Raw genomic sequence first — 24,769 nt, 5'->3', positions numbered from 1 at the left:
AAATTAAAAATGTCTATAATAGTTATTCATTTGAAACGTGTTTGTTGGCGACCTTTTGCACCGTACAAATATACTTTATGATTAAGACCACGGAAAATGAAGAATAACATATAGGTATAGTCGTGCACCTCAGCTTTCAGCAATGATGAATTAGATAGATTCTCGTCGCGTCAAAAACAACTCTTATAATAGTGAGTATGACGACTACGTGATGAGGTAAAAAAGTATAATTATTTGACACAGTGTTCTTTATGAAAACTACCAGGTGCACAAACTGACTAGTCATTTCTATATTAGTATATAAATTGGCCCTCAAGATATCATATTGTGATAATGATAAATGATAATCATTTATATCGGCACTCCATGTGCGTAATGATTTGATTGCTGCAATATGACGATATGACAGTTGGTCACTGAGCGTGAGACAGCTGTGCTGTGTTATATAAACGGGTAAATAGATTGTGATGACTGTTATTTGAATCTGAGAAGGATAGGTTATAACTTATAACAAAGGTTGTATAATTTGCATTTAGATTGTTGGTTATAGTAGACAGTTTACTAATGCTAGTGATAAATCCGTAACACTAAATTTGGCCTTAAACTACCTAATGATCTAAGTATTTCACTTATGGAGACGCTCACTTATGGAGAATAACTGGCCAAGCACCCGTACGAAGAAATCCAAAAGCGGAAATGGCATTGTATTGGACATATCCTCAGAAAACCTGATATCCACCTATTCAAAAAGGCCCTCATCTGGAATATACCCGGCAAGCGGAAGCCATGCCGCCCTAAATCGACGGCGTCGCTCGGTTCAGCAAGAGCTCAGGTGTTAAGGGTGGGGGTGGGAGGAGGTTACCCAAACTGCCCAAGACCGGAGTTACATAATACCATTAAATTGTTAATGTATCATCATATTCATGATAATTTCCTACATTTTTTTATACTTACGGTACGTGTTTGTATTTTGTAAAAAAAAAACATGTACACCTGCCGATGTTGATTTTGCGATTGCTGATGAATAATATTATTGCCGTTGCCTCGCTCAAGGGGCAGTTAAAAAAGCTGTGGCTATCGGAACATGGATGACTTGTTTGTAACTAGTTATAGATACTATATATAAATATATATTTATTTACTATATATATTGTTATATATTCTTTATATTTGATGTACCTTTTATTCCAATTTTATTTTATTATTTTAGTTTTAGTCTCTTTTATATTTTTATGGGCTTTCCTATAAACTGTTGTACTAAGTGCTATATTTGTCTACCATTCTTCATCACATTTCACCTACTCAAAGGTTAGCTGGAAGAAATCCCTTAAAGGGATAAGTTCGCCTTTGCACTGTCTATCCTGTGTCATATTTGTGTTTTGTGTTTTGTACAATAAAGAGTTTATACATACATACATACATATTATGTTAATCTTCGAAGCCCGCAAAAGTATGTGACACGCTTTCATGGCTACAAAATGGTACTGTCAATAATCAATAATCAATAATCATTTATGTCTGGTATGTTTGCAATCATCAATGTGTTCCAGTCACTTTTCGGAGAAAGAAATCATCGCTTTCGTAAAAAATAGTTCCGACGTCAATTCTTCCATAAAAGACGGAAAATTCTGAGATAATGCAAGAAAGATGATGATATGACAAAAAAAAAACATCAGGAAATAAAAAGCATTTTCAGCTTCTCTTCTCTAGACCTAATGTCTACAACTTTTTTACAAGCTTCTATTCAACTTGCCTTGTTAGTATGTTAATGTGCGTCAAAACGTAGAAGCTAAATTTGACCCACTTCCCGGTTTCCGATTGAGCTGAAATTTAGCACACATATGTAAATCACATGACAATGCAATATTATGGTATCATGGAGCTGATCTGATGATGGAGCAGAAAGGTGGTCATAGGAACTCTGTTATGAAACGTCTCGGAGAGAAGTAGATGACTGTTGAAAGAAAGGTACAGTCGGCTATAAAAGCTTGTGCCAAAAAAGATTTTTTTGCAAAAAAACTTATTTTTACTAAAGATTCAACATACGAACTTTAATATATAAAGGTTCAAATCGATCTAACCGTGTAAATGTGCCTTAAGACAAAATGATACATACATTACATACTCCAGACCAATCTATTTAAAATAAACAATATCACAATTCTCAAACATTCCAATCAACGTAAAACAAATATGAACCCTATGACCTTAACAACAAAGCACAAACATCCGCCATGAGCTCATCAGCACATCAACGTTATATTTAGTTTCAAGTGGGTGTACTTTAAGTATTAAATATGTACACGGACAAAGTGCCAAAAAATTGTATACGCTACCCTTAAAACGTATGGGCGCCATTTTTTTCAAAGTTGTCCACCCCACTTTTTTTTCGGATTTGGAAATTTTTATGTGTTTTCCACTCAGAATCGCGAGCTCTTTCAATCCTAATAGGAGAAAAAAAGTGTCCCAAGGTTTTTTTCCCATTCCGTTACCATTTTTTCATACATTTTGTATGACGGTAACGGAATGGAAGGTTCGAAAAAATGTATGGAAATCTTGGGACATTTTTTTTCTCCTATCAGGATCGAAAAATCGCCTAAAAAATACCGATGTTACAAGAAAAGTGGGGTGGACAACTTTGAAAAAAATGGCCCATGGGATAGGGCCGTGTATACGTGGTGAAGCGTTGGTGGCCTAGCGGTAAGAGCGCGATTTTCAATCCGGAGGTCGCGGGTTCGAACCTCGGCTCGAACCAATGAGTTTTTCGAAACTTATGTGCGAAATGTCATTTGATATTTGCCAGTCACTTTTCGGTGAAGGAAAACGTCGTGAAGAAACCAGACTAATACCAATAAGGCCTAGTTACGCTTCGGGTTGGAAGGTCAGATGGCAGTCGCTTTCGTAAAAACTAGTGCCTACGCCAAATCTTGGGATTAGTCGTCAATGCGGACCCCTGGCTCCCAAGAGTCGTGTCAAATGCAGGGATAACGCAAGGAGGATGATGAGGGCCATGTATACGTAGTTTTGGTTTTATCATGTCCAAAAAAAAAATACAAAATCATTTATTCAGCAAATAGGCCACGGGGGCACTTTTACATGTCAACATTACAGAGTATTCATTAAAGTTAAACAAATGAAATTAATAGAAATATTAACAATTAAAAATATTAATCATAAGCAAAGTAGCTATACACTGATATAGAATTAGAGATGTATAAAGTCTCTAAATGTCATATTATTACCACAATTACTACCATGTCCACATTTACTACCATGTAAAGTTGCCATCTGATATTTCGGAGCGGTCAAGGGGCTCACAAAGATCTGAACTCTATTGTCAAGGCGATAAGGCGTGTACAGATATCTTTGCGCGCCCCTGCCGCTTAGATATATCTGATGGTGACTACTTCCTTGTAAGCGACTTTGAACTTTAAATATACAAGGATAAGGTTGAGTGTTTGTAGGAATTTTTGTTTTGAAGATCATTGCTACACCTACATTAATATGCAGCTGACTGGATGTTTTATAACGGCAGTTTAAAAGTGGACTTTATTATGAAGGCTGTAGGTTATTTTTCTCGAGTGACGTGTTTGTGTTTAGGCTGTTTTGGAATAGATGGTTCATTGGTTGTAGTTGTGTAAGTATAATTTTGTGAATGAATATTCCAGAGTTGGGGTCTGCAACAGAATGCTAGAATCAATAGTTATTTAATTTAGCATAAAAGTCTAATTTTTTTTTTTTATATACAACGTCGGTGGCAAACAAGTATACGGTCCGCCTGATGTAAAGCGGTCACCGTAACCTATGGACGCCTGCAACTCAAACAGTGTCACATGCGCGTTGCCACCCCATTAGAAACTTGTACACTCCCTTTTGCTGTGTTAAGTACAATAAATTCTAAATTCAGGTTTTATAACATCATACGTGAAAATCACATTTTTTATTTCATGTAAGAATCTCTAAGGCTTAGTAATTTATAAATATTTTCAGTACAGATGTTGTTTTTTTTACGCACTAGTGCGAGAAGTGGTTCATTATATGCCAGGTCGAAACTTTGGAGGGCCATCTGTACTGAAAAACTTCGTACGATACACGTGCGAAAAGGAAATTTGCGACTCGTGTCGATTTAAAACACTCCCTTCGGTCGTGTTTTAATTTATCGCCATTAGTTTCGAACTTCCTTTTTTACGCACTTGTATCGTAATGTACTATTTCACTGTTAACACATACAGTTGCTAAAATATTACTAATTGATTTAGTAAACTCAGTAGAAATTTGAATAACTACTTCATATACATATAATATATAATAGTTATATACAAAATAGTTACAAATGGAAACTCTTTCGTATTTAATCATAATGAGACATATTTTTGGTTTTCTATGAACATTGTTCACTTGACAAGCCACCCTGTTCAATACAATACAATTCTTTATTAATAACAAAAAAGTTACAGGTCGTACCTAAAGTTAAACAGTAGGAAAATTACAAGGGTTGAGTGAAAAAAAAAAAATATTTTCTCTTTTGACAGAGTGGGAATCAACAATCCACTCATGTTTCTATACCTACCAGTGGCGTAGCGTCGATAACTCGATTCCCAACGGGTTCCCTAAAATTCTGCAGTATTTGAAGAAGCCCATACAAAACAGATCCCAAAAACCCCTCCGACTTTACCAACAAAAATGCATCGCCACTGATACCTACTAACATGAACTGTATTAAAAATAACACATTAGCACATCACAATGAGTTAAATGATAAACATTCAAGTTATCAGCCAACAGAAGGACTTCCTGCTGTTTTAGTATAAATAAACAATCAATATTTACTATTTTTATATTGTGAATGTTTTATACAATATTGAGCTTTGTTATTAAGTTCATAGAATGCTATTTTGACTACAATCTAAATATATAAAAGAAGAAGCTGACTGACTGACTGACTGACTGACTGACTGACTGACTGACTGACTGACTGACTGACTGACTGACTGACTGACATATCAACGCACAGCCGAAACCGCTGGTCCTAGAGATTTCAAATTTGGCACGTAGGTTCCTTATATAGTGTAGAGGAGCACTAAGAAAGGATTTTCCAAAATTCACCTCCTAAGGGGGTCAAATGGGGGTTCAAAGTTTGTATGGGGAAACAAGATTAGTTTGACTATTTTATTCGAAACTTCACAGGAAGATTCCTTAAGACATATGATTGAATACGTGTTTCAGGTTTTTTGAAAATTTAACCCCTAAAAGGGTGAAAAGGGGGTGATAAAGTAAAAAAATCAATATGGGTATCGTTTTTATGGTTTATCGGGTCGCTGATCACGATAAATACAACGTTTTAAAAATCTAATGAGGCGGAAGTGAAATATCATCTCCTCTGTTGTGGTGCAAAAGGGTTTAAATATCAAAAAATATATTGACTGACGGACATATCAAAGCACAGCCGAAACCACTGGTCCTAGAGATTTTAAATTTGGCACGTAGGTTCCTTATGTAGTGTAGAGGAGCGCTAAGAAAGGATTTTCCAAAATTCACTTCCAAAGGGGGTCACATGGGGGTTCAAAGTTTGTATGGGGAAACAAGATTAGTTTGACTATTTTATTCGAAACTTCACAGGAAGATTCCTTAAGACATATGACTTAATACGTGTTTCAGATTTTTTGAAAATTTTACCCCTAAAAGGGTCAAAAGGGGTTAATAAAGTCAAAAAACCAATATGGGTGTCGTTTTTATGGTTTATCGGGTCGCTGATCACGATAAATACAACGTTTTTTAAATCTAACGAGGCGGAAGTGAAATACCTTCTCCCCTGTTGTGGTGCAATGGGGTTTAAATATAAAAAAATATATAGACTGACGGACATATTATCAACGCACAGCTGAAACCGCTGGTCCTAGAGATGTCAAATTTGGCACGTTGGTTCCTTATATAGTGTAAAGGAACACTAAGAAAGGATTTTTCAAAATTCGCCTCCTAAGGGGGTCAAATGGAGGTTCAAAGTTTGTATGGGGAAACAATGTTAGTTTCACTGTTTTATGCGAAACTTCACAGGAGGATTGCTAAAGACATATGACTAAATACCTGTTTCAAGTTTTTTAAAAATGTACCATTTAAAAGGGTGAAAAGGGGTGATAATGTCAAAAAACCAATATGGGTATCGTTTTTATGGTTTATCGGGTCGCTGATCACGATAAATACAACGTTTTTAAAATCTGACGTGGCGGAAGTGAAATACCTTTTCCCCCTGTTGTGGTGCAATGGGGTTTAAATATCGAAAATAGCCATATGGATTTCTTTTTTATGTTTACTTCTGGTTCAAGAGATTTCAAATTACACGTAAGTTCCTTAGAAGAGCACTAAGAAAGGATTTTTCAAAATTCACCGCCTAACATGATAATTTGACAGGGACAGGAACAGGGACGGGGCGGGGCGGGGCGGGACGGGACGAGACGGGAGGGGACGAGCCGGAACAGGGATAAGGGTAGGGATAGGGATAGGTATAGTAATAGGGATAGGGATAGGGATAGGGATAGGGATAGGGGGGCCGGAGGGGCCGCGCACGCGCCGCGCCAGCAACGCGCCCGGCGCTCGGGCGCCGGCGCTGCTCAACCGACTCGTTTTAAGCCAGGATGCCGACGTGTTTGCCGATAGCTGGCACACGTTATTGTGTAAAATACGCGCACTTTGCAATGAATTTAGCTAAAATTTATTTTATGTATTGATTAATTTAATTATTCTGTTTTAGTATTATATTGTATTGTTAAATACCTCCTAATAACATTATAGGCGCTTTGGTACCACACTGTAAGCTTATGATTGTAATTGAATAAATAAATATAAATATAAATATAGGGATAGGGATAGGGATAGGGATAGGGATAGGGATAGGGATAGGGATAGGGATAGGGATAGGGATAGAAATAGGGATAGGGGAGGGACGGGGACGGGGAATATATATGGTAAGCGTGTTCAGTGGATACATGTAGAAGTATAATGCCCCGCTGCACCTTAATCGAAATAATTGCGGACAAATGTACCTTCATAGAAACCTACGGATCCAAATGAAAATCTTATTTTTTGTAAATGTTTGACTAAGAATACTTTTATTACGCGGGCGAAGCCGCGGGTAAAAGCTAGTATCATATAATTAACTACAAAGGAGGGGATCTGTTCTAAAGTATCTACAAAGTACAGTCATGCAGGAGTCTACTTTTCTCTGCAGCTGACTGCACAGAAGTGCTCTTTTAACCCTTCGAATATAAATGACATTGTATTATTTACAAATTGTGTTACATTGGATCAAGTTGTGTACAAGAAACTTCATACATTCGTGTCACTGACTCGTGTCACACCTCGGACACTGGCGATCAAATCTATGACAGAGGCGCATTCCGAGCACACAGTCTAAGCTCGTCTAGGTGAACGCGTATCGTGCTTGTTTGAGTGAGATATGACAGGACGACTGTTCGCGTTTTTGACAGGCGGTAACTGTGAGGTAACCGAGCGGGGGTGGGCGGCACTTTCAGCGGGGAGTGGAAGTGGCCATACTGTACGATAGTACTTTTTATTATACTGTACTCGTGTAGATTATTATCAATAAAATCAAACAACATTAAGTACTTTACTTTACCTTTTGAATGATTTGTCTACAGTTTTTTTTTAAGGATTTCTATTTTAAGGATTTTAAAGATTATTTACATATGTAAATATAATTGAGGCCAAATTTATTTAGTTGAAAAGCAGAACCTTGCACCAGGATGTTAAAATATGTTTAAAAAAAGAAGAATTGACTATAACAAGCTATAATTTTGATAAATAAGGGTTCAACAAAAATGTTAGTCCCAATTCCTTTTTTAAAATCCCACACAGCGGCAATTAAGTTAAGTTGCAGTTAACCATACTTTGTATAAGGTCTGTACAAAGAAAGTAAATGAAAAAAGAGTGGAAGGGTTAGTTGGAATGGAAATGGAAGACCTAGGCGAACTTTTCTCAACCAAATCGGGGAAACATTCAAAAAGGCCAGGTCAGAAGTACTTGAAACCGACGAGTGTGTATGTGAAACATTATGAAAGTGTGTGAAGCGAAAGTAGTTTGTCGGGATCATAGCAAATGGTGATCTCTGCCTACCCCCCTGGGAAACAGGCGTGATTGTATGTATGTATAAGGTTCTTCGACCCGGTATCATAGAGAATGTGTTAACAAACACTAGCTAATATGGTACTAAAGTCTATTATTAACTTTAATACCAAATTGTTAAGAGTCATTGTCCTTAGTGAAATGCAGTCTCATTTATACAGAGTGACCTTTCATAGCAATGTATAATTAAGGTCATTTTAATAAGGTTTTTATGTTCTCCATTGAATGCAGTATTGTAATAGTGGAATATATTTATGACATTTCTTTTGCTTAATGATAGCATAGTTTATTTCCTGATGAGAAAATATTATTAAATCAATTTTAATGCATTTTTAAAAATGGATGGGTGATGCTTGGTAGTTCTAGGTGCGTAACTGAATCACTCTTACGAAACGAAACGCTTGTAGATAACTATCTCTAACGAGCCAGACTACCTTTCACAGCATTTCGTTTTCGTTTCACGTCACAGCAATGCCATTTGGCTACAGCACCTGGTATGCTAATAAGTACAGTGGAGCTGAAAAATTGGATGGAGAAATTGCCATGCACTTTTGCAGCTCCACTGTACATGGGTTGGTATGACAAAGCCCTGAGAAGTATTGTCTGAGTCAGTGGATTTTTTAACTTTGCAATAAAATGCTTGGCATAGGGGGGTATATTTTCTTATAATTTTAATAAAAGTTTATGTTGAAAGCCTTAGTAAAACTTAGACTTTGTATCTCATTTTTTAAATATTTTGATTTTGATATTTAAAAAAAATCTAGATAGGTAATTTTTATTTTACCTATCTAGATTTTTTTTAATATCATACCTAGTCATAAAAAATGTATTTGGTATATCAGATATTGCCTGCTGTTTACACAGGAGCATTGCAACTGATAAGGAAGCCCGGGAATCATTTTTATCACTAAACAAACATTAAAGCCATGTCTTTACCCCAGAAACTAGCTCCTACTTCGTATAAACATGACTCCACAAAAAGCCATAGCAGGCCCAGTCAATGCCAGTTTACTCCACAAACATTGACATGAAAGGACCACACTGTAAACAGAATATTAAAACGCACAAACAAACAGACGCCGACATGCGCGTAGTACTCTAAGGCTAAAAATAACACAGACAAATCGAAGGAAACCCTACGTGCGACTCGAAGTCATAAAATTACATCATGCCCCGCCAGGGTTCAAGGAACCGGCCGTGATATCATCGGGCATCACTCTCTGCAACGCTAATTAACACAAAAAACCCCGCTCCGCTCAAAAATACGCTCACTCGACGAAAACCAAGGATATACTCACAGGAATCAAAATATCGACGTCTCTCGCATCAGAAAAACAAGGACATTACAACACTTGTCACCGTTTCTTTCGCACTGCACACAAAAACTGTGTTTTATTCACTAGTTTCCTACTAATAAATGACTAATTCCTTTTTATAGACGCTTATTTTTTACGTAAATTACTGTGAACACTGCAGAAAATTTCAGTCCATTTTTGACGTTTGTCTAGACGAAACGCAGTGTTACTGCTCTGAAAAACCATCATGAAACAGATATTTTATTATAATGATGTTGCTTTATTTCACCCGTTTTGTACGAAACTTACTCGCTTATTTTATTCATTTACATTTGTTACATGTTTTCTATGTGTACTGTAACATATTGTTCAGTAAAAATAAAATAAACTTCCTTTTTACACAACTGTCAAACTTTTTGCGCACAAGTAACAACAAAACGCAAAATCCAAAATGAAATCGAAGTGGTCTTTTGAAGTCCGCAAATTGTCAGATTTTCAAAATATGAAGTAATTTAATAATGATTTACAAGCTGATTGTGTAGTATTTACCAGATGTAATTGAATATATATACAGCTGAAGTGTTTTTGATTGTTACGTGATTATTTTTTTTACAAGCACCGGAGTTGGAGGTTATGAAATAAGAATCGCCCTTTAAAAACATATTTATGTTTAAGCTATACAACAGAATTACGTAAACTATGTCGAGAATACTGCACAATCGCATAAGGTAACATGTAACCTGTTGATTTAGTCATTACCTTGAAGCTATTTTTACAAAGCATTTTCAAGGAAAACCCTGGTTTTCAGGTCTTCATTTACGAAGTCTCCAGTATGGTCATGTGTGGACAAGCGAGCCGTCGCGTTCTCAGTGTGGACGGGGCGCAGCTTGCTTCTCCGCAAGCCAGTGGACACCAGTCATGTCCAGAAGAGGAAGTATGGTATGCTGGTGGCCCGGGCGGTCCGGGGACTGCTCAAGATCAGATATCTGGTGCTGGGAGGCGCCGTGGGTGGAGGGATGACGTTAAATAAGGTGGGTACAGTAGTTTAATGCTCATAAATATATTTATTTCACTTATATTGCCTGTGTCAGCAGATAATTTCATTTTGAATTGTCGTTTCTTCACTATCAGTATAAACTCATTCATTTGTTCGATAAATTCTGCAAATATATTAAAGTATTCATGAGATTAGGGCTTCAAAGTTTAAATAGTTATGGCTAAACAAATTTAGTTACAAAACTGCAATGAAAAGATGTCTACAAAACTTGATATTTAAGAAATATTGATAGATTAAGATAAATACATATAGAGGACATAAAAGGAAAAGGGGTAGGTGATGGTTGTAAAGATGGCAGGAAGAACCAAAACATGGAGTAGATTAGTGCAAAATAGAGTGCAGAAGATTGGTGGAAGCCTTTGCCCAAAGGCACACAGAATAGGTTATCATAGATTAAGAAAAACTAGATTAAGGGCTGCTTGCATCCAACCGTCTGTCACCATTAAAGCGTTTGTTAAATTTTATTGTATGGGAAGTTTCATAAACATCTGCTGCGTGACGATGATGTGTCTGTCAAATGTGGTTGATGCAACTGGCCCTTAGTATATATTTATTTCTGAAAGAAGGCTATAAACAAATGAATCCATAAGTTTTTAATTTATCTTGCTTGCAGAAATACATAGAATGGAAGGACGGCCTCCCTGACATGGGTTGGGTTAATGAACTGCTCCCTGATGAGAAGCAGTGGAACCAGTTCACCACAACACTCCTCAATGCTAAGGAGAAGATTGGAGATAACCTCAACATTGGTGAGTACACTCTTATTTAGGCTAATGCTCATATAACCCGGCAACCTTCAAATCAAGGGTGAACAGGCATCTTCTGGGCGAGCTGACTCCATTGTAGGCTACGTCTTTGCCTTTGGCTAGTCTGTGGTCAAGAGTAAGCCCATTCATAATTTAAAAAAAAAACTACTTGACTGACTCGAATCTCTCCACATTAACTTCATTGTAAAAATTTCACCCTTAAGTGGGCCATTTTTTTTTCAAAGTTGTCCACCCTACTTTTTTTGGATTTGGAATTTTTTATGTGGTGTTGAAATATTTTTGAAATACTTATAAAAACCTCTTTAATTTGATATGTAACACAATATAGTTCTAGAAACTTTGATTTTTAATTTTCACGTTTACCCCCCCAAAAGTGGCCCCCGATAATTAAATTTTCTTAATTTAAATTACATGTCCGTCTTTGAGTCACAGGTTTACATATGCGTGCCAAGTTTCAAGTTAATCGGTTCAGTAGTTTCCGAGAAAATTGGATGTGACAGACGGACAGCCAGACGCACGAGTGATCCTATAAGGGTTCCGTTTTTCCTTTTTGAGGTACGGAACCGTAAAAAAGTGGGGTGGACAACTTTGAAAAAAAAAATGGCCCAAGTAATGGATTTTATACTTTTCACTTTATGGTGTATGGAATATTCTAGAACCCTTAAACCCAATAAACTGAAACTCTTTTCATTAGAAGTTTGATTTCTTGGTGACTCCAGAGACATTTTGAGTATCGCCAAAGACACTCAAAACTGTCGGTCCAGAAGTTGATCTGCCAATTTCTCTTATTTTGTTGTTATGCTAGATTTATACGTTGGGTAGAAGATTAGCTACAGGTAGATGGCTCAGACATTGTAATTCCCCCTATTTCATTTTTTTTTTTATTCATAATATTTTCATTCATTTTGCAATTAAGTTAAACCTTCTAATCTCCACAAAAACAGAAGAAGAAATTGAATTTTTTTGTCTTCATATTTAACTTGGTAATTAGTGTAATTATTATACAGGATGTAACATTAATGCTGGTGATCCATTTAAGAGCATAACCGGTATCGAATAGCGGTTACGAATACCACTTCCTTTTTTTAAAATAAACACCATGAAAATTAAAGGTACTATAGAAGGTAATGTATAAGCCGTAGGATTTATCTTCGGCAATTATGTTACATAGTGTAGGTAGATGATTTATTTTTTCTAACAACAAACAACATAAATAAAGACTGTTATCAACTTAACATTATAAAAACCGGCCAAGAGCGTGTCGGGCCACGGGTAGTTTCCCGTATTTTTTTCACAAACTGTTCAACAAAATAATTTTCCTAGAAAATCTAGTTCTACTTTTGTGATTTTTTTCATATTTTTTAAAGTTATGGTTCAAAAGATAGAGATGGAGGGACTCATTTTTTTAAACTTTTGGAGCGATTATTTCCGAAAATATTAAAAATATCAAAAAATGATATTCGCAAACCCGTGTTAATTTTTCAATATCTATCCAAAAATATATCACACGTTAGGGTTGGAATGAAAAAAAAACACTCCCCACTTTACGTGTAGGTACCTTATAAAACATTTTTTTCCAACTTTTATTTTTGCACTTTGTGGCGTGATTGATATACATATTGGTACCAAATTTCAGCTTTCTAGTGTTAACGGTCATTAAGATTATCCGCGGACGGACAGTCAGACATGGCGAAACTAGAAGTATAAGGGTTCCTAGTTGACTACGGAACCCTAAAAAACGGAAGAGGTGTGATGATTTTTTCCTTTTAGATAATATGCCATATCAAATCACATTCTTTCACACAAAAATGGCCCTATACATCGTTATCACATTTCATCTCTTGGTATCCCAACACATCATGTCAGCTTGTGTCCAAGCTAGTTGTTTGCCGGTAGGTGAGCCGTTGATGCTTGTCGCAGATCCGCGCCTCCGCGACGCCGGGCTCGCTCGGGCTGCGGAGCTCAAGGAGTGGCTGGCTCAGCGGTACGAAGACGCTGTGGCGGCCGCTGCTGTCAACAACCAGAACAATATCGGTGAGCTTTCTTATGTCTATCCTTATATGCTCAAAAAAGACCAAGAAGCATTGGAACAACATCAAAAATACTATCTCCAGCCTCCAAATGGCTCAAATCCTACCAGTATCAATCAAATATGGTAGGCGTGTTCAGTGGATACATGTAGATATGCCGATGCACTTTAGTTGTGTTTGTCTACCATTCCCTTTCCCGTCATTTTTGCGTCAGGGGTTAAAAATGGATCAGTTACAATAGCCCCCCCAGTCTAGATTTGCCCCGCTGTACCTTACTGTCAACTTGTCATAAAAGCATCGACAAAAGTGCCAGCAAATAAGTACCATGAGCAAATACTGTCAACGAAAACAAGCTACAAATATTCTTTGAATTATTTGCCACCGACGCGTGAAAAGGATATGATTACATTTATTTATTAATATCTCCTCAACAGAGACGGCTCCGAAGATCGTGAACAACCTGCAGAGCAAGCCTGTTCAGACACCGCCGACGGGTGGTGGCAGCCGATCCGACGATCGTACTTATGGTAAGAACACTCCTTAACCCTTTGACCGCCATAGGGTTCTACTGACCTGTGACTGACTGCTCATTTCTCGAAGCTACAAGTTACGAATTTCAAGCCGTAGTCGCTGTCTAATATGACAAGTTTAAAAGAGACCTCCGCTTGTAACTGTGTGACTTTTAGCTTTGAGAATACTCGGGTACTGCCCAATTTTTATTACTGAAGCACTTCCCAAACGATGGGTCACGACCCATGAGGAATCTCGAGTTTGAATTGTGATCCCTGTAGGCTTAGCACATGATTGCCGCGAGAGTATGTCGCCGCGAAATAGATCATACGTCTTCTTCTAATTGTATTAATGATATATGTGTAGTAGTATATCTCGCGGCGACATACTCTCGTGGCAATCATGTGCTAACCCTGCTGAAACTACTTACTTCGGTCTTTGAGCGCAAGTAACAGTTTTTCTGCCGGTTTTTCAGGTTGGGCTACAAAATTTGACTGCATTCCTGTAAAGCCCACGAGCACGACAAATACGACAATCCATTGCTATTTTAGATTCACACAGCAAATTCGCCTACCTAACCTAACCTAACTACAAAATTAAAATTTTGAAAAAACTCCGGCTGCAACATAGTGGACCGATTTTCATGAAATATGGCTAAGTACCAGTGGCGGCTGGTGAAAATTTCTGCTAGGCAACACTGAGCAATAAGAAACCTACCTTTACGTTAGGTACTTTACTAGTAGGTAATCAATTTTAGGCTAGCCTGTGGGAATCGGCTTGTATGGATCAGCCGCTGCTGCTAAGTACACTCCCGACTAATTCAGCTTTTAAACAAAAAAAATACTAAATTCAGTTCATCCGTTCGGGAGCTACGACATGCCACAGACAGACAGACACGTCAAACTTATGACACCCCGTCGTTTTTGCGTCGGGGGTTAAAAAGAGCGTATTGCATAATTTTCCGGACATGGAATACCTACTATCAGATATTAAATTGATTTCCAGAAAGAGACATTAGCACCAGAAGCATCAAGGGCCGGTTGCATCAAACTGTCTGTCACCGTTAAAGCGTTCGTTACATTTTATTGCATGGGAAGTTCCATAGACATCTGCTGAGTGACGATGATGTGTCTGTCAAAATTAAATGTGGTTGATGCAACTGGCCCTAAATCATGTTATTTTTGTAGAAAAACGCGTCCACGCGCTCCAAGAAGAGGTCCTAGCCCTGCAGGCTCGCTACCAGCGCGAGCTACAGAGACTTGAACAGGAGAACAGAGAGCTGCGACAACAGAACATGCTGCTCAGACAGGGGAGGCAGCCGCCCCCTAGGAAGATCAAGGTGAGACCGGATACTTAAATATCCGGCCGGATACCGGATAGTTTTGTGATATCCGGCCACATACCGGACTATTTTGCGCAGTACCCGGCCAGATATCGAATAGTTGCAAAGTATCCGGCCGGATACCGGATTGTTACGTTATATCCAATATAATGCCGGATAGTTGCGTAATATCCGGGCAGATACCAGATAGTTGCATGGTACCCAAGGTACCGGATTCAGAAGAGGTCCTAGCCCTGCAGGCTCGCTACCAGCGCGAGCTACAGAGACTCGAGCAGGAGAACAGAGAGCTGCGACAACAGAACATGCTGCTCAGACAGGGCAGGCAGCCGCCCGCTAGGAAGATCAAGGTGAGACCAAATACCGTATAGTTTTGTAATATCCGGCCACATACCGGACTATTTTGCGTAGTAGATATCGAATACCTATAGTTGCAAAGTATCCGGCCGGATACCGGATTGTTACGTTGTATCCAATATAATGCCGGATAGTTGCGTAATATCCGGGCAGATGCCAGATAGTTGCATGGTACCCAAGGTACCGGATTCAGAAGAGGTCCTAGCCCTGCAGGCTCGCTACCAGCGCGAGCCACAGAGACTCGAGCAGGAGAACAGAGAGCTGCGATAACAGAACATGCTGCCCAGACCGGAGAGACAGCCGCCCGCAGGAAGATCAAGGTAAGACTAATATACTATCTGGCCGGATACCGGATACTTGAAAGTTATCCATCCTGATCCTGATGCCAGATACTTGGTCTTCTCCTCCTGGCAAAAAAAAAAGATTCAGATAACCCTAATTGATTGTTGTCCAAAGCTACAGCGCTAACAACATTGTATACTTGACTTGTTGTATTGTATTGGTTGACTGGTAGAGAATGCCTTGAGGCATTAAGTCCGCCATTTGTACCTTATTTTGTTGTGCAATAAAGATTAAATAAATAAATAAATAAATAAATAAATACTTTAATCACCACACTCTCTAATTTATAAGTGTAACAAAGATGGCACATGTGGCACAAGGTTCGCGGTAGGCTATCCTTAATCAACGGCGGCAGATAAACCGTTAGCGGTTTTCGCTCGCTGTTCAAATGTAATAAAATAGTATATAAGTGTTTTTAGATAAATAAATTAAAAAAAAAAAAAAAATATTTGTTACGACATGTCAGGACGTGTGTCATTGATGATGTCAATGAGGTTTGTTTTACCACCCAGTGACGCTGGCAGGGTCGCCCTGTGGGGTGGTAAGTAGGACAACAAGTAAACAACTCTAGTTATGCGTAAATACTGACATTTATTCATGAAATACACTAAATACACTATTTAGCAGAATGCACAAATACACACAGACGAGTTTTGCGTAATATTCCATTTGTGGTCCAAATCTACAGCACTTAAAACATTGTACCTACTCTTTTCTCTTTTCACAGCGCTCCCTAATCGACATGTACTCAGCCGTCCTAGACGAGTTATCCGGCTGGGACGCCGGAGAGACGGACCGTCTGCCACGGGTCGTGGTGGTCGGAGACCAGTCTGCGGGCAAGACTTCCGTGCTGGAGATGATCGCTCAAGCGAGGATATTCCCGAGAGGAGCTGGCGAGATGTGCACACGGTATGTACATACATATGACGAACTATTCTACCGAATACCGGATACTATGTAGCCAGATACCGGACACTAAGCGGACGAATGGCAGATACTGAGCGGCCGGATACTATCCAGCCGGAAATCGGATATTAATAAAGTATCCTACTGGACAGCATAAACATCCTTTTAATAAAATAAAAAAAATATTGGGGACACCTACACGGATCAACTTAGCCCCAAACTAAGCAAAGTTTGTACTATGGGTTCTAAGCGACGATATACATAGAGGTACTTAAATAGATAATTCCATACTTATATACATAGAAAACATCCATGACACAGGAACAAATATCTGTGCTTATCACACAAATAAATGCCCTTACCGGGATTCAAACCCAGGACCGCGGTTTAGCAGGCACGGTCACTCGACTGAGCCAGACCGGATTTGCTAGTAGTTTCAGGTTCTGGTATAGAGTTTAGTATAAGGTGAGGATATTCCCGAGAGGAGCTGGCGAGATATGCACACGGTAGGGCTATATTTTTCGGCCTTTGTAATCTTCTATCTGCCCACCATACAAAGACAATGGGGAATCTAATCGTTTTAAAATATTAATGAATTTCTTTGGAGGTAATTTGTATTGCTATAAGGACATTAGGCTCCAAGAGAACGGAAATTGGACGGAATTAAAATGGTCATTTTTATGCGACGGGTTCCCTCTATGTGGCATACCTTGTGTGCGTGTGGATTGAGTGAGCACCTTCCGAAAATGAAAAAAAATATGCTGATCATTTAGTAAAAGTTCTAAAACAATTGTAAAACGAATCTCTGAATTTGTAAAAAGATAAATCAAAAGATACAGTCATTAACATGTGCTCACTCAGTTCTCACAAACTACCAACGAAAACAGTGAATGTATTCATTTAACATATAATATTTATATACTAACATTTAGTAAAAAATATGCCAACCTACCTCTAGAAATTTTAGATCACCTAGTGACGTATTTAATTTTTTACAAATAGTTTCTTATGCTCACTCAATCCTCACACTTTTGAAAAGCCGAATTTTGATGAAAAACATAAGATTTAGACCGCTATTATATGTGTATAGTTTAGTAAAAGTGAAATGGGAATTTGTAAAATACAAAACGAACCACTAACGTGTCAGGTTTTTTTATAATAAATTTTTGCAAGTGCTCACTCAGTCCTAGTCCTAGCCCGTTTTGAGAAACCGTCCACACGTTTTGAGAAAGTTAAAAATGTAAATATCTAAAGATTTATAGCACCACAGACACTCGAAAGTACTTCAACATTTAGTAAAAATTTTTACTAAATATCCACCATCTAATATTTTATATTCGTTGTCTGATTTTAAAGATATTCAGACATAACTTTTCTCATACAAATGTATCATGTAGGGTGACCACACTATGTCGGCTCCTGATTTCTGGTTTCTTGCTAGTGAAGTATTATATCTTTGTTTCTTACCAATTATCATTCATGTCCTTTTTAATGCATGAATGTCGATATGGTTATTATCCTGACGTCGATAGAAATTACACAATACACATCATCACTAGGCCAAGAACATAACCTAAAAACAGTTTGCAGATGGAGAATTAATATGGTATTAGTTTAATATAAACTATTATCAAAATTGAACGAAACTCCCCAATCTCAATATGACAATGAGAAGGCGGGTAAAATCAGGAGCCGACATAGTGTGGTCACCCTACATGATACATTTGTATGAGAAAAGTTATGTCTGAATATCTTTAAAACCAGACAACGAATATAAAATATTAGATGGTGGATATTTAGTAAAATTTTTTACTAAATGTTGAAGTACTTTCGAGTGTCTGTGGTGCTATTTTACATTTTTAAGATATTTACATTTTTAACTTTCTCAAAACGTGTGGACTGAGTGAGCACTTACAAAAATGTATTATAAAAAAACCTGACACGTTAGTGGTTTGTTTTGTATTTTACAAATTCCCATTTCACTTTTACTAAACTATACACATGTAATAACGGTCTAAATCTTATGTTTTTCATCAAAATTCGGCTTTTCAAAAGTGTGAGGATTGAGTGAGCATAAGAAACTATTTGTAAAAAATTAAATACGTAACTAGGTGATCTAAAATTTATAGAGGTAGGTTGGCATGTCGGAGGCCAAGATCCTTTTTGGGTCGCTGAGCCAGTGAAGTAGTAGTAGTAGTAGTAGTAGGTTGGTATATTTTTTACTAAATGTTAGTATATAAATATTATATGTTAAATTAATACATTCACTGTTTTCGTTGGTAGTTTGTGAGAACTGAGTGAGCACATGTTAATGACTGTATCTTTTGATTTATCTTTTTACAAATTCAGAGATTCGTTTTACAATTGTTTTAGAACTTTTACTAAATGATCAGCATATTTTTTTTTATTCTCGGAAGGTGCTCACTCAATCCACACGCACACGCATACCTTTAATTGTCCGAAATTATGCAACACCCGTGTGGTAAGAAGCGTCCATACCAACATGGTATCAAAGTTATTAGGAGAAGTGGGGTTGACCAGTCGAAATATTTTTCTCTTCTTCTTCTTCAGATTTTTAGAATAGTATCAATTTTTTCGGGATAATGTGAGACAAGAGCAAACTCACCTTTAACAGTTGCCAACCTTATGATTTTATATTATTAATCCTTTAGAATTTTGTCTTAGTGTTTTATTGGTCCTTGTTTTGTTACAGAGCCCCAGTGAAGGTGACCTTATCAGAAGGCCCGTACCACGTGGCGCAATTCAGAGACTCGGCGCGCGAGTTCGACCTCAACAAAGAGTCTGACCTCGCGGACCTGAGGAAGTAAGTTCTAAATCAGCAGAGTACGTATGTGGCCCTTGTAATTTTCGTTTGCAGGACGTTTTAAAATCATCACAGAATTTTAAAGTGCTTCTTTCTGAAGATTTTAAATTAGACTGAATTACACATATTTATAGTAGTAAACAACTGTCACATATGGCACGTCTGTTCAGTGGACATATATGGTACAGTCAAGTGTAAAAATACGTATCGAAATAATCGTCTCATAAATATGGTTCTACGCTCTTATTTTTACACCGTACTAAGATGCTATAGGACATATTTTTGAGTAAGATGTGTACACCCATATTTTTACATTTGACTGTACTCAAGTTATTTGCTTAAAACATGGACAAAATTATAATTAGCTGAAATTCCTTGCCGGCGGCTATATTTTCGAGCTCATATAACCCGGCAACCTTCAAATCTAGGTTAAGCAGACGTCTTCTGGGCGAGCTCACTCCACCGTAGGCCACGTCTTTGCCTTTGGCTAGTTTGTAGCCAAGAGTAAAGCCCATTTATAATTTTAAAAAAAATCTGGCAGTCTAAATTGCCCCCCAACCCCCCTATGCCTACCTTATTTTATTTTTTATTCACATTTTTTTATTTACTTTCCAACAGAGAAGTGGAGCTTCGTATGCGTAACAGCGTACGCGGCGGGCGCACGGTTTCTACCGAAGTTATCTCCATGTCTGTCAAAGGGCCCGGGATACAGCGCATGGTTCTAGTCGATCTGCCTGGCGTTATTTCGGTAAATAGCTAAATTAGAAATGTAACGGATATCCGGTCTCTATCTGGTATCCGGACACATTTTGCTATCCGGCCAGATACCGGATAGTAGCGTAGTATCCGGCCGGATACCGGATAGTGTTTTAGTGCCAAATTATGGAAAAAACTTATTAGAAATTGCCTATAACGTGCCTACAACTAGAACACGTCGCAAACTGCACAGTACAGTTTCTACCGAGGTTATCTCCATGTCTGTCAAAGGACCCGGGATACAGCGCATGGTTCTAGTCGATCTGCCTGGCGTTATTTCGGTAAGTAACTAAATTAGAAATGTAACGGATACCCGGTCTCTATCTCGTATCCGGACACATTTTTCTATCCGGCCAGATACCGGATAGTAGCATAGTATCTGGCCGGATACCGGATAGTGTTTCAGTGCGAAATTATGAAAAAAACTTATTTTATATTAGAAATTGCCTATAACGTGCCTACAACTAGAACACGTCGCAAATTGCCCAGTACAGTTTCTACCGAAGTTATCTCCATGTCTGTCAAAGGACCCGGGATACAGCGCATGGTTCTAGTCGATCTGCCTGGCGTTATTTCGGTAAGTAACTAAATTAGAAATGCAACGGATATCCGGTCTCTATCTGGTATCCGGACACATTTTGCTATCCGGCCAGATACCGGATAGTAGCGTAGTATCCGGCCGGATACCGGATAGTGTTTTAGTGCCAAATTATGGAAAAATATATTTTCTATCAGAAATAGCCTATAACGTGCCTACAACTAGAACACGTCGCAAACTGCACAGTACAGTTTCTACCGAGGTTATCTCCATGTCTGTCAAAGGACCCGGGATACAGCGCATGGTTCTAGTCGATCTGCCTGGCGTTATTTCGGTAAGTAACTAAATTAGAAATGTAACGGATACCCGGTCTCTATCTGGTATCCGGACACATTTTGCTATCCGGCCAGATACCGGATAGTAGCGTAGTATCCGGCCGGATACCGGATAGTGTTTTAGTGCCAAATTATGGAAAAAGCTTATTAGATATTGCCTATAACGTGCCTACAACTAGAACACGTCGCAAACTGCACAGTACAGTTTCTACCGAGGTTATCTCCATGTCTGTCAAAGGACCCGGGATACAGCGCATGGTTCTAGTCGATCTGCCTGGCGTTATCTCGGTAAGTAACTAAATTAGAAATGTAACGGATACCCGGTCTCTATCTCGTATCCGGACACATTTTGCTATCCGGCCAGATACCGGATAGTAACGTAGTATCCGGCCGGATACCGGATAGTGTTTTAGTGCCAAATTATGGAAAAAACTTATTTTATATTAGAAATTGCCCATAACGTGCCTACAACTAGAACACGTCGCAAACTGCACAGTACAGTTTCTACCGAGGTTATCTCCATGTCTGTCAAAGGACCCGGGATACAGCGCATGGTTCTAGTCGATCTGCCTGGCGTTATTTCGGTAAATAGCTAAATTAGAAATGTAACGGATATCCGGTCTCTATCTGGTATCCGGACACATTTTGCTATCCGGCCAGATACCGGATAGTAGCGTAGTATCCGGCCGGATACCGGATAGTGTTTTAGTGCCAAATTATGGAAAAAACTTATTAGAAATTGCCTATAACGTGCCTACAACTAGAACACGTCGCAAACTGCACAGTACAGTTTCTACCGAGGTTATCTCCATGTCTGTCAAAGGACCCGGGATACAGCGCATGGTTCTAGTCGATCTGCCTGGCGTTATTTCGGTAAGTAACTAAATTAGAAATGCAACGGATATCCGGTCTCTATCTGGTATCCGGACACATTTTGCTATCCGGCCAGATACCGGATAGTAGCGTAGTATCCGGCCGGATACCGGATAGTGTTTTAGTGCCAAATTATGGAAAAATATATTTTCTATCAGAAATAGCCTATAACGTGCCTACAACTAGAACACGTCGCAAACTGCACAGTACAGTTTCTACCGAGGTTATCTCCATGTCTGTCAAAGGACCCGGGATACAGCGCATGGTTCTAGTCGATCTGCCTGGCGTTATTTCGGTAAGTAACTAAATTAGAAATGTAACGGATACCCGGTCTCTATCTGGTATCCGGACACATTTTGCTATCCGGCCAGATACCGGATAGTAGCGTAGTATCCGGCCGGATACCGGATAGTGTTTTAGTGCCAAATTATGGAAAAAGCTTATTAGATATTGCCTATAACGTGCCTACAACTAGAACACGTCGCAAACTGCACAGTACAGTTTCTACCGAGGTTATCTCCATGTCTGTCAAAGGACCCGGGATACAGCGCATGGTTCTAGTCGATCTGCCTGGCGTTATTTCGGTAAGTAACTAAATTAGAAATGTAACGGATACCCGGTCTCTATCTGGTATCCGGACACATTTTGCTATCCGGCCAGATACCGGATAGTAGCGTAGTATCCGGCCGGATACCGGATAGTGTTTTAGTGCCAAATTATGGAAAAAGCTTATTAGATATTGCCTATAACGTGCCTACAACTAGAACACGTCGCAAACTGCACAGTACAGTTTCTACCGAGGTTATCTCCATGTCTGTCAAAGGACCCGGGATACAGCGCATGGTTCTAGTCGATCTGCCTGGCGTTATCTCGGTAAGTAACTAAATTAGAAATGTAACGGATACCCGGTCTCTATCTCGTATCCGGACACATTTTGCTATCCGGCCAGATACCGGATAGTAACGTAGTATCCGGCCGGATACCGGATAGTGTTTTAGTGCCAAATTATGGAAAAAACTTATTTTATATTAGAAATTGCCCATAACGTGCCTACAACTAGAACACGTCGCAAACTGCACAGTACAGTTTCTACCGAGGTTATCTCCATGTCTGTCAAAGGACCCGGGATACAGCGCATGGTTCTAGTCGATCTGCTTATTTCAGTAAGTAACTATAATTATTAGAAAAGCAACGGATATAAGAATAAGAAAACATTTATTGACACACAAATAAAAATTGAACATTTACACAAATATATTAAAAAATAATATAAACAATTTGCACGCATGTCATAAGGAACGGGCTCAGCATGTTATGCTGCGCAGCCATATTATTACAAAAAACCGGCCAAGAGCGTGTCGGGCCACGCTCAGTGTAGGGTTCCGTATTTTACTCAAAAACTACTGAACCTATCAAGTTGAAAATAATTTTCCTAGAAAGTCTTTATAAAGTTCTACTTTTGTGATTTTTTTCATATTTTTTAAACATATGGTTCAAAAGTTAGAGGGGGGGGACGCACTTTTTTTCCCTTTAGGAGCGATTATTTCAGAAAATATTAATATTATCAAAAAACAATGTTAGCAAACCCTTATTTATTTTTAAATACCTATCCAACAATATATCACACGTTGGGGTTGGAATGAAAAAAAATATCAGCCCCCACTTACATGTAGGGGGGGGGTACCCTAATAAAACATTTTTTTCCATTTTTTATTTTTGCACTTTGTTGGCGTGATTGATATACATATTGGTACCAAATTTCAGCTTTCTATTGCTAACGGTTACTGAGATTATCCGCGGACGGAAGGACGGACGGACGGACGGACAGACAGACATGGCGAAACTATAAGGGTTCCTAGTTGACTACGGAACCCTAAAAAAGGAAACCATCATGAGGAAACCGGACTAATTCCAGTAAAGCCTAGTTACCCTTCGGGTTGGAAGGTCAGATTGCAGTCTCTCGTGAAACTAGTGCCTATGTCAAATCTTGGGATTAGTTGTCAAAGCGGACCCCAGGCTCCCATGAGCCGTGGCAAATGCCGGGATAACGCAAGGAGGATGATGATGACTGCAGAGCGATGATTTTCAGTCTGTCCCCTTTTCTGAATGTCATTAACAACTATGCGGTGTAGGTATGTATTGAACACGGACAGTATTGGTGCCCGGTCTCTATCCGGTATCCGTTTGCATTTTGCTATCCGGCCAGATACCGGATATTAGCTTAGCAATGCATTGTGCTTTCGAGAAATTTGACTTGTAAAACTGGTTCTATTGGATTTTTTTTTTCCAGACGCAAACTGTGGACATGGCTTCAGATACGAGGGACGCTATCAAACAAATGAGCAAACAATACATGGAGAATCCAAATGCAATCATATTGTGTATACAGGTAATATTATATTTAACTTTTATGACTCTTAGTGTGGAAAGTCCCAGTCGATATTTCCCCTGGTTTTTTTTTTATTTGTTATTTAAAAGTAACATACATTTTACATTTTTAAAGTTCCTCGCCAAACTGCTCATGCAGTTTGTTGGCGAGACAGCCCTCATTTTTTACAAAGCCGTTGTTAAGTTGCTATTAATTCTAAATAATTCTTACTACTTAACTATTGCCCCGCGCTGTACAGTCAAGTGTAAAAATATGGGTGTACACACCTTACACCTTACTCAAAAATATGTCCTATAGCATCTTAGTCTGGTG

At 38.6% G+C, this 24,769-nt stretch overlaps 2 protein-coding genes across 6 annotated transcripts in view; one reads left to right on the top strand and one right to left on the bottom strand.

Moving 5' to 3' along the window:
• LOC125237158 (EH domain-binding protein 1) overlaps positions 1-9,636 on the bottom strand; it is a 43,024-nt gene extending 33,388 nt beyond the window's left edge. The window contains exon 1 of the mRNA XM_048144139.1: positions 9,438-9,636. The gene's annotated coding sequence lies outside the window, so the exon portion shown is untranslated. The remainder of the gene's footprint in view (positions 1-9,437) is intronic.
• Positions 9,637-9,879: 243 nt separating this feature from the next.
• The window catches only part of LOC125237035 (dynamin-like 120 kDa protein, mitochondrial), a 57,082-nt gene continuing 42,192 nt past the window's right edge, over positions 9,880-24,769 (top strand). For 3 of the 5 annotated variants that reach the window (XM_048143966.1, XM_048143965.1, XM_048143963.1), the window contains exons 1-10: positions 9,880-10,162; positions 10,243-10,465; positions 11,105-11,240; positions 13,155-13,292; positions 13,723-13,815; positions 14,986-15,137; positions 16,564-16,745; positions 19,456-19,566; positions 20,185-20,314; positions 24,359-24,457. In XM_048143966.1, the coding sequence (XP_047999923.1) occupies positions 10,134-10,162; positions 10,243-10,465; positions 11,105-11,240; positions 13,155-13,292; positions 13,723-13,815; positions 14,986-15,137; positions 16,564-16,745; positions 19,456-19,566; positions 20,185-20,314; positions 24,359-24,457 (1,293 nt within the window). In that variant the 5' untranslated portion in view covers positions 9,880-10,133. The remainder of the gene's footprint in view (positions 10,163-10,242; positions 10,466-11,104; positions 11,241-13,154; positions 13,293-13,722; positions 13,816-14,985; positions 15,138-16,563; positions 16,746-19,455; positions 19,567-20,184; positions 20,315-24,358; positions 24,458-24,769) is intronic. The other 2 variants (XM_048143967.1, XM_048143964.1) reach the window with 1 other exon arrangement.

This window comes from Leguminivora glycinivorella, chromosome 20, assembly GCF_023078275.1.
Source record: "Leguminivora glycinivorella isolate SPB_JAAS2020 chromosome 20, LegGlyc_1.1, whole genome shotgun sequence".
Taxonomy (NCBI): Eukaryota; Metazoa; Arthropoda; class Insecta; order Lepidoptera; family Tortricidae; genus Leguminivora; species Leguminivora glycinivorella.
The sequence above is the reverse complement of the archived record's forward strand: the minus strand, read 5'-3'. Positions and strand labels throughout refer to the sequence as shown.